The sequence below is a fragment of the Melopsittacus undulatus genome, chromosome 8 (assembly GCF_012275295.1).
Source record: "Melopsittacus undulatus isolate bMelUnd1 chromosome 8, bMelUnd1.mat.Z, whole genome shotgun sequence".
Lineage (NCBI taxonomy): Eukaryota > Metazoa > Chordata > Aves > Psittaciformes > Psittaculidae > Melopsittacus > Melopsittacus undulatus.
The window spans coordinates 34,890,998-34,901,723 of NC_047534.1; the positions used below are offsets into that span (position 1 = coordinate 34,890,998).

General features: G+C 40.4%; 2 protein-coding genes across 3 annotated transcripts in view; one reads left to right on the plus strand and one right to left on the minus strand.

Annotated features, from left to right (window-relative positions):
* Positions 1–6,177, minus strand: part of HYCC2 (hyccin PI4KA lipid kinase complex subunit 2) — a 56,953-nt gene extending 50,776 nt beyond the window's left edge. Inside the window, exons 1-2 of the mRNA XM_034065158.1 lie at positions 6,153–6,177; positions 5,588–5,631 (exon numbers count right to left, since the gene is read on the minus strand). The gene's annotated coding sequence lies outside the window, so the exon portion shown is untranslated. The remainder of the gene's footprint in view (positions 1–5,587; positions 5,632–6,152) is intronic.
* A 116-nt stretch (positions 6,178–6,293) lies between these two features.
* On the plus strand, positions 6,294–10,257 carry NDUFB3 (NADH:ubiquinone oxidoreductase subunit B3). Of its 2 annotated transcripts, none has more exons than XM_034065073.1 (3): positions 6,294–6,579; positions 7,961–8,114; positions 10,002–10,257. In XM_034065073.1, the coding sequence occupies exons 2-3, from the start codon at positions 7,963–7,965 to the stop codon at positions 10,156–10,158; spliced, it is 309 nt and encodes a 102-aa protein (XP_033920964.1). In that variant the 5' UTR covers positions 6,294–6,579; positions 7,961–7,962; the 3' UTR covers positions 10,159–10,257. The 2 variants fall into 2 exon arrangements, with proteins under 2 accessions (XP_033920964.1, XP_033920963.1); XM_034065072.1 differs by having other exon boundaries at positions 6,427–6,562.
* The last annotated feature ends 469 nt before the right edge of the window (positions 10,258–10,726 follow it).

The following is a 10,726-nucleotide window of genomic DNA, read 5'->3' on the forward strand; positions in this document are numbered from 1 at the left end:
AATATAATGACATTTCAAAGTTCATAAACTACTAAACATAGGGAATGAAAATATAGAAAGATCCCAGAATTATCAACATTGCCATGTATGAATCAGCAAACCAGTCACGTCGGCTTCACAAGTGTCCATGTCACACATTTCACTTAAATATAATTCAGAGGAAAAGGTGTAACTATTTAGAGAGCTCATGAACCATACATCACACAGACAATCTGTACTCTAAAAGACGTAATCAATTCAGTTTTCTGAAAAATCACAGTAAGTAAAATAAAAACATTGTAAGATTAGCTAAATTATGGAGATTACATACAACAACAGTTAGCATTTCTGAACTGCAGAATTCATCGTTAGTCAAACCACCTATGGAACTTACACAATATAAAATTACATGTTGTTAGTTACTCTGTAGGAAAGAAGAACTAACAAAACCACAAAAATATCCCAACAAATAAGCAAAACAAAAAAAAACAACCACAGAATATGCAGAAAGAATGAATTCACGGAAGAGTTTTAACAGGTTTGAAGGGCTCCAGCCATCTCCATCAGGTCCTATGCTGAACAGCATTACACAGCCAAGGAACTTTCCACTAATGCTATTCAATACTGAGAGAAAATAAATAATTAAATAAATAGTCTACCTCCCCCTGTTATTCACCTGATGTTTTATTTCACTACCCTAGTGGGATCTCCTTCCAAATGTCTCTGGCTTTCTTATTTTCACACAAAAGGAAGTTAATGAATTTGAGCCATAAAATCCATATTGCCTTACAGAATCCCATGGGGAGGTCAAGGTGGCAGATTTGACAATAGGCAGTAGGCAGCAGAGGCAAGCTGAACTGTCTGCAGAAGAGCAAAACACAATCCAGGAAAGACCAAAAAGGTGACTTGCCAATGACAGTTCTGCCTTTTGCAAATCATCTGAATTATGGTTATCTACCTCAATAATATTTTATTAGTAATCACAATGATTCTCCCATTAATATTTTCAAATATAATCCATAGTCTGAGAAACACATGATTTCAGAGAAAACAGTATCACATGGTGACAGTAATGTTGCTGTGGAGTTCAGCCTAATCCTTCATGAGGGTATATGAGATACAAATTACTCTACAGTGGCACTAAATTAAAATATGCAGATTAACTTAGAAGTCTTTATTAGACAAATATGATCCATGACCACATAATTTATTCTTCTTCAAACATTATAAATGAATATAAATGTCACATAATAAACATCTATAGTATACAATTTCTATCTTCTTTGGGTCTAAGGAAAGCAGAACATTAAAGTTTGTGCCCAAATTCATAACATTTGACAGAAAAATATAACACTAACAGAAGAATGACTAATAGCCACACAGGAATTTTCCTTACAATACAAGAATTTTACCATTATTGACAACCTGCAGCATATGTTGGAACAGCTTGCAAACTGTGTATTACTTTACCCAGCCCCCAGTCATGGTTTGTATGTTTTCTTTTCTGTAGGACTGCTGGCAAAAAAAAATTGTGGTTTACAGTATTTACAGCTTATTACGTAACTATATTTTATTTCATCAGAAGTGCCCTTTACCTCTTGACCTTATATTTCAAGTTTAGGAACTGAAGACAGAATTTGACACAAAAAAAGGAGAGCAATAAGTCACTCCATAAATCTCTCCTGTGACTAAAGTTAAAACACATTTTAAATTATCTGTCTTCTTATTAAAAGCATGAATTATCCAAGCCAAAGTGCAGAGAGAAAAATTCAACTAACTTGTGATTTTATATACTATAAGTTATACAAACTAACTCAAAGTACTTTCTTACTCTCAAAGAACCCTATCTGGGCACATACTGAAATATAAGAAATTCAGCTTAAACACAAGAAGAAAATTACTTAGCATGAGGTATTTAACCACTGGAACAAGTCACCCAGAGAGGCCATGAAGTCTCTGGTTTTGGAGATACTCAAAATCCAACCAGACAGCATCCCAAGAACCTGTCCTAGCTGGCTCTGCTGTGAGCAAAGAGGTTGAACTACTGGATCACCAGAGGTCCCGTTCAACCTCAACCATCCTGAAATTCCATTTTTTTAAATCTCTTCTTCTGCCAAAGAAGACAACAGAAGAAAGGTTCAGGAAAAAATAAAACAAGAAATTATTCAGACAGTACCTGACACCTGTAAACCATTTTTGAAGACATCATCTCTCTTTTATAGTTGCCTTTACAGCCTACATGAAAAGTCTGAACAATTTGTACAACTCAGACGTTAATGTTTCCTTGGGCACAACTCTGCATAAAATTTTATCTACCTCAAGTAAGTAACTGTAAAGTAAACACTGTGGAACACAGCATTAACTAACTCAAGAATTACTTCTCACAATTCTATTTGCAAATGACAATAACTGATTGAAGTAGTAAGTTAAACTGTACTACTGATGACTGTCCCTGCTCAGATCAATTTCCCCCAAAAAGAGTCAGAGGACTTCATAAATGACCATTTCTATGGCACTGATGTCCCTCCTGAGGAGTCAGCTAGGGAAGCCTCCAGCTTCACTTCCTGATACTAGTTCATATCTTAACATAAGGGAATTAGCATAAAGACAATTAATGGAACCTAAAATTATTTTCTTGCTCAGACAAGTGTTTGAATGAACACATTACCACAATCTTTAAAGATTCTAAACTCATATCAAACTGCCTGGGAAAGAACCAAACAGTTCTGTCCCTCCTTATACAAAACCCAGGGAGTATCACATGAAGTTCTCTCACACAACAGGTTCAAATCAGAACAGAGGAATGACTTATTCACACAACACAGTAAGTATGGCACGTACTGCCAGAAATAATGGTAGGTGCAAAATTCATACACAACTCAAAAGGGTTTAAAAAATACATATATCTGTGGAATAAAAATCTATACAAAACATCATCCCCACTGAGAGACTGGGAGAGGTGACCTGAGGCATAACCCTATACGCTTGCCTAGAAAGAAACCATAAGAATTACTGATTGTCAAATACTGTCTAGCTGTGGAGACAAGCAGAACTTGAAATGATAGTCCCGTCACATACCAGGATCCCAGAGCTTTAAACTTCAAGAGAGAACAGCAGATTAGTCCAGTATGGCTGCTCCTGTGAAGAATGTTCTTCGAAAGAAACTAAGACTGTTGCGCCAGCACATTACTTTTCCAAAAGAGAGGTGAAACAGCTATTTGAGATTGTGATAACAACCATAAAATATTTAGGTCTCTAATGCCAACTGAGAAAATTTTCTTCCCCACTTTTCACAGTTTTTTTTTAAACATCCAAAGAAACAAAGGTGGACTAAAGAAAAATCTTTTTCATCATTATTGTAATTAAAGCTGGATTGACCATTTCATTCAACTGACAAAAGGCTTCCAATGATTTACAAATTACTACTAATACAAATCCAGAGAAAGCAACATGAAATTTCAGGAAAAAAGATACAGTAGTTAAGTGGTTCACATACATATTAGGACATGGGGGGGGCAGACGACGATGACACTATGACAAAACATCACACACACACAAACAAAACCCTACCCAAACACACAAAAAGACCAAAGAACCCCACAACCCTTTTTTGTAATCCCCAAACAGAAAACACTTCAAGTCACTGTCAGTCACACAGCTCCCTACTCCAGAAAATGATCACAAAGAGTATACCACTAAATACAGCTCACTGCTAGAGAGAACACTATATGCACAAGCAGAGAAGAACAGAACTCATAATGTATCTCACAATGTGTAATCCAGAATGCGTACCAACACAAATTTCTGGAAACACAGGCTTTTGAAAGCTATTAAAGAAAGATCTGTCATCTTCCTTTAACCTAGAACATAAGCAGGAATCCCACCTAATCATAGCTCATCATAGCTGGACACATGCTAACATAACCGTATCCAGGAACACTTAACCGTTTTGGTAATTGCCCCCTCCATGAATAGTGAAAAAAAAGAAAAAGTACTGATTATTTGTACAGGGAGTCCAAATGACCTTCCCTTCCTAAAGGTCATACAGCATTTTCTAGACAAGATGAAAATTTCTTTTCTTTATGTTAGTTCCTTATGCATACTATTAATTTCTTCAGGCTGACACTGCAATTATGGTGAAATTTCCTCTCAAAACCAGATTGTTACAAGACTGTAACCCCCTTGAAATTATGCAGACTCACTTACTTGGTAAGGATATAGCTTCGAAAAGCTACCTATATTCCCAAAATATCACATCCTTCTTATTTGCAATCTTATTTTTAAAAGAAAAGAGTATGGTCCATGCTGAAAGAAGAGGAAATTCAACAAGCAAAACATAAAGCAACCTCAAGCAATCTATCAACTGCACACAGTTTTTCCTATGAAGAGTTTTTACCTACTTGGGTAGGGGGAAACAGCTACCCAAAACCTGGTTAAACCTTGAAAATTATAGCATATTTGAAGACAAATCTTACTTAGTGCACTACTCTGCTACAATTCTGCTCAGACACAATAGATCACATAAAGTCAATATTCTGTGATAAGAACTGAATACTATGTTGACAGACTCAGCAATACCAGACAAGTATGGATTCATGCATAAATAATCAAGTCATGCTTCCAAGCTCCATGAAGAAAACAAAACAAACAAATCACAGATAAACCCAGGACTTTGTATTTTTCATTCAAAATATAAAACCAAAGTGCCTGGCATCCAATGAGCCACTGGAAATTTGTCTCCGAGGAAAATACTAACATTCCTCAGCAACACTGGACTTTGAACACATACCTATTAATTTTCAGCTACACTAAGAAACAAGCAATATTTTACAGGTATCTGACAGAACTTCATCCCTTATAAGACAGAAATTTAGGCACCTCATGAGTAAAAAGCCCTCCTGCAATTCCACCCCACCCAATTACAGAAAAAGAAATGTGTCTCCTCTCATTCTGACACTGCATCTGCAGAGATGAGACTGCTCTGAATCTTGTAGACTTTATCTTGAAGTAAAACACATTCAATGCTGAAATCATACAGAGGGAGTCTGGATTAAACAGATGGCACCCTATTTAGAACAGTTTCACTGTTAATAACATGATAATGGCATTCCCCCTTGGAACTCTTCTCATGCATTCCCAGTATCCCTAACAAAAAAAAAAAAAAAAAAAAACAAAAAAACCTGAAACCTAGAAGCTTTATATAAGGATGTTAAAAAAAAAAATAAAAAAGGGCACGACAGCCTATCCTAAAATTCAGTCAGCATAATCTATAGTGTTTATTCTTGTCCTTATTAAGACAGAGTTTGCATTCTACTCTAATGGAACAGCATTATGGATTCATCAACAGTTGATGAATAATTCCAGCCTTTTTAAGTCACTGAGTAGTTAACTTCGCACAGTTTCTTTTTGGAAGAAAGGATCTGTATACTTAACCTTGGGGAAGATAAAAAATAACTGAATTATCCCGATACCAATGCAAACAACACTTCACAATTACATAGGCACAGCATGCAAAATGCCGAGCTCCCCAGAGACAGGTGCTGAATGGAACCAAGCGACCTTCTCGTTCAAGAAGCAGCCGTCAAGAGAATTCTTAACTTCCACTTACCTTTCAGTGCAGTCCCAGGATCTCAGGACGTCTCCCTGCTTCTCCTACGGAAACAAAGAGAGATGCTCTTTTAAGATGCATCCACTGAAAACCAGGAGCCTGCTCCTGAAGCCAGGGCTTGCAGCACCTCCGATTTCCCAACAACTTCTTGCCCTGACGAGGCGTACCCCGAGGGCGGGCGGGCAGGCAGGCAAGCAGCGGGAGGGCACTGCCCCAGGCCCCGCGACCGTTCCGCCGCCCTCCGCTGTCAGGGCCGGGGGCAAGCGGGCCCGGGGCTTACATAACCACCGGGCGCGGGTATGCTCCCCCCGCCGCCTGAGGGGAGAGGGAGGGGAAAGGGGAGGCTGAGCGCGAGTGGCGATAAGGGGAGATGGGGGCGGGGGGAAACGGCGGCTCGCGCCCCCGCACGCAGAGACCCCGCGGGCTTCCGTCCCTACTTGCACAGCCGGCAGCGACCGGCGGCTAACAGCAAACGAAGAGCAAAGCAAGGTAGAGGGGAGCCCTGGTGCTGGAGCCGGCCACACCACCACACCACCCCCAACGGCTTCGGTACCCACTCCCTCACCCTCTTATTCTTCTCCTTCCTCTCCTCCTCCCTCGCTGCCGCCACCACCTCCAGCCACTGCCAACCCCGCAACTCAACAATACACCCGCCCATTGGGCCGCTCCCGCCCCCAACAAACCCCGCACTGATTGGCCGCTCTCTCCTCCATGTCTGTCTCCCTCCCCGTCTCGCCCAGCTCCTAGGCTTCGGTCTTGTGCGGGACCTGCCTCGTTGAGCCGCGACGGGAGCGCTGCCAGCAGCAGAGGAAAGAGCAACAGATTCGCTGTCTTTACCAGGACACAGGAGGAAGCGGAACGGAAGCTGCCCGGAACCCTCGTGGCTGGCTACGCTTCCTGTAGCGGCTGGCCCTCTCGCCGACTTCCGCTTCCGGGTAACGGCTCCGTTCTGAAGGAGGGTCACAGAGCGGACAGGTATCCAGGGCCCGCCGGTGAGAGGGGCGGGGGACAGGCCCGGGCGCCCTCTCTCTCTCCGTGTGTGTATGCGTATGTGTGTGTGTGTGTGTGTGCGCGCGCGCGAGCGGGAGGGGAGGGGAGGAGCTGATGGCGGCTATGTCTGGTCCCGGGCTGTGCGCAGCGCCTTCCCCGGGCACCGTTAGACGGGCACCCGCCCCGCCTTGCTACCAGGTCTCCGCGCTCGCACCCTGCGCGCCCGCCCCGCCCCATCGCGGGGCGCCCTTTCTGCCCTGGTGGTGGTGGCGGCAGGGGGTGCCCGGCCCGTGCTTCCGGTGCCCGCTGGTGCGCATGCGCGCAGCTGCCCTCCGCCGTGTAGAAAGGAGACTGCTGGCAGGAGGTGTCTGGCGTTTAATGGGGTGGGAGCTTCTCGGGTGATGTTTGCATTAGGGCTCATCTTCAGGTTTCCTTCTGCAAAGAGAATCCTTGCTGTTTGTCTCCATCGATTGGTGTCTTCAAGAGTTACAGGCTTTAAAGCTGTGTTCTCTGCACCATTACATTCCAATCAATTCTTGTAAAAATTAAGGACATTGAACCTGTTCTTTGCTACAAAGTGTGTGTTAAAATGGCAAAGAAACCCTGACTCAAAGAATCTCAGGTGCTTTGTAAAAATAAAGACTCCAAAGCCATTATTTTCTTCCAGTCCTTCATGATCACTTTGAAAATGTTTTCCTTTCCATCTGCCTTGATCACATTTTTAATAAGAACCTTAATATTTTCATAGTTTTCAAAGGTATACCTAAATAAAGCATGTACTTCCCAGCCTCATGAAATGCCTGGTAAGGTGCATCTCCTTGCACTTTATTGCCACCAATGTTTGACTAAATTGGAGGCAACTTAATAGGAGCTGAGGAGCCAAGTCTTTTTTTTTTCTTATGTTTTTCTTCAGAGCCTGGTGATCATAGCTCTGCCATACCCAAACTGGGTATTTCCAAACTGAACTCTGAGCTTTCTGATGTACTATAGAAAGTCTGCAACTTGATGGCCCCTGGTGTTGCTAAAAAGCATTCACAGACATTGGAAACAGTAATTTTTCTGACACTGTTTTCTGGCAAGGACAATTTACAGATCTGCTTCACGAATGTAATGGTGGTGGTGACTTACAACAAGGTAATACTGAAGTCTGCACAGTTTGCTGTGCTCTGCTTAATCATGAACTTCTGAAATGCAGCACAAAGTCTCTTAGCTCTCTGTTCTACACTGCAGTGTGTACAATGCAGAAGATGCTTTGTATGCAGTGAGTTGCTTTGGAATACTTCTTGTAACCTCCCTGCTTTTCCTGTACAGCATATCGTTCTTTACAGGTGTGTGAAAGTAATCTGATGTTGTCCCAAGAAATAAAAAAATCTTTTCTTGTAGATATGGGGCATGGAAATGAACATGGCCATGGCCATGGCCACAGCCACAGCAAAATTGAACTCCCTGACTACAGGCAATGGAAGATAGAGGGTACTCCACTAGAGAAGGTCCAGGAACAGCTAGCTAAGCGGGGCCTTAGGGATCCATGGGCTCGGTAAGTACAAGAGCCTCAGAATTTTAATGTCATGTTGTAGTATCAACTGGACTGGGTCAGTGTACATTATTCTTTACTAAAAATACTGAAAATGTGTCTAGAATACATTAGTCAGCACTTCAGTTAAGTTTTTATTTACTTTGTTGCATGGAGGTCACAGCTTGCATCACCTTCACCAGCCTCATTTTGCAAGGCACCCTTGCACTTTGTGATCTTACATGACTATACAGGCACAATGACCTCCTCCACCAAAACATGTAAAGTAGTATTAGGTCTTGCACACATGAGTAAGTCTATACCTTTTCAGCAAAGAAGTTGTGTGCTCAGATCTTGTTGAAGTTGATGTAATGTATGTTGCCTGTATTTCTGTGGGAGTGCAAGCAGTGTTAGTTTTTGTTCTTTTCTTACTTTGTTTCAGGCAAAATTGTTGTAGGCTTATTCACATTTTTTTTAAATGAACAGTTTATCATATATCTAGTGTAAATTAACCTGACTTTTAGTGCATAAACCTCCGAGTTCACAAAGTGCTGCAAAACGTAAAAAAAAGGGGTTGTGTAATATTTGTTGCCCCTCCTAGATAAAAAAAAAATAATTAATGCTTCTCTAGTAAAAGAAGGGAATTGAGCCAGTTATGTGAAGAGCTGAAATAAGGAACAAAGTCAAACTGTCAAAGCATGAAATGATTCCTCCTGAACTTTTCAAATTCTATGTAAAGTAATATTCCAGTTCCAGAGGACAAGTATTGTGCCAATCTTCCTTAACAAAGGAGAAATTAAAGTATGAAGTTACTTACTTCAGTAATCTAGAAGAAGATTGCATTATTGATATCTTGCACTAGAAGTCTTGAAAATGTAACCCTCTCTAGGGCTCCCTTTTTTGGTATACTGAATTCCTTTTAACAGGGGATCAGCTTTCCACCTTTGCAGCAAATGCACATTAATGGACATATTCAATACAGAATAATCTGTGTGAAAGATGTTGTATTTGGAAATCTAAGCCTGTAATTAGTACCATGTATTAGCATCCAGAAGATACTTTCCATGCCAAAAAGGCTTCATCCCAAGTCACAGAAGCCATTTGCACAAGGGATGAACATAAATATTTGACCTTTGTTTTAAAAAATCTGTATCTTCTCCTGAAATGATGGTTCTGACTTTATTGCTTGGTTTTGTGCAAATGTTTTTTTCCTTTTCTTAAGGACTTTTGACTCCTTAAGAGAGACAAACTGTGTTTATAGATTACACTGGTTGTGCTACACATACTTACAGTCAGTTATAGTAGTGACCTACATTTCAGTAACTATAGGTTGAAAACAGTAAGGCAAAACAGTGTAAGGTTCAAATATTTTGTAGTTCAGTAGTCAAATACACTTTTTCCTTTTTTTTTTTTTTAGGTTTTAGTAGGCTTTTCTGATACTGATACAGTTCAGTGTTGTTTTATAAAATAGTGCCTTCCCATTAGGATGTTTTCTACGACTGGAAAAAATAGTCCCTTTTAAGATTTAACTATGCTAGATACCATCTAGTTCAGTGACTAACCTTTGCAGTCATTTCATCCTATGCCTGTGCTAGCAGGTTCTGATTTTGTTTCAAAGACTAAAAAGAGAAAAGAATTATGGGGAGCTTACTACAATTATGTTGTTTGCTGGCATTACTTGGGTCTCAAATTATATGCATAAAGGGTCATAATTAATATCATGTATTTTACATGTGGTGACTACTGTTATGTAAATGATATTTAAGTGATAAAAATGTTACAGTCCTAGTGTGTATCTATTTGAAATACCTTATTTTTTTTATTTTTTTTTCCCGGAGCTAATTTATTCTTGTTAATGTTTATCACGATGGCTCCACTGATCTTACTCTTTTGATTTAATTTTTCTTTTAGTAATGAAGCCTGGAGGTACATGGGTGGCTTTGCAAAACCTGTCACCTTAACAGAAGTCTTTACTAAGGGACTTAAGTGGGGATTTGCAGCCTTCGTCATCGCTCTTGGTATTGAATATACTCTTTTTCCTCCAAAGAAGAATGGGGGCCATCACTGAAGATCAAATATGACAACTTAATGAGCTGAAGCATATATAAGCATGCGTCTCACTCTGTACTTATATTATGCATATTAAAGACTATCACAGCCAAAACCATGTTTCTTTGATTTTATTATATTTTTGTGGAAGGATCAAAAAACATTGCTGGAGCAATTTACCTGACTTCAGTCAGGGGGAAAAAAGCCCAAGACATACATATGCTTTTGGGTTTTCTGTACCATCTTTTAACGAACAGAGCAAAATATCAGGCCAGCTCTTCTAAGCCCTGTCAATGTTCTATTAAATGAAATTGAGAAGCATGTTGCTATTAAGAGGAAAAACTGTACTATATTAATTACAGGTTTATTAATGAGTATTTCCTAGCAAGTGGTAATGAATGAGTTGTCATTTCTTAAAAGTATAATTTGTTACTGTTGTGGTTTAAGTCCAGCCACACAGTCTCTCTCTCATTCCCCCCTTCCTCCCCTCCCTGCTCCTGGAGGGATGGGAAGGAGAATTGAAAGAATGTAACTTCCACTTGTTCTGATAAGAACAGTCCAGTAACTAAGGTATAACACAAACCACT

What these genes read in the sequence shown, in the direction of transcription:
- NDUFB3 (XM_034065073.1), top strand. Translation starts at nt 7,963, where the DNA reads ATGGGGCATGGAAATGAACATGGCCATGGCCATGGCCACAGCCACAGC. An exon ending in CTTAGGGATCCATGGGCTCG is followed by an intron (nt 8,115 to 10,001) that starts GTAAGTACAAGA and finishes TTTTTCTTTTAG; the next exon opens with TAATGAAGCCTGGAGGTACA.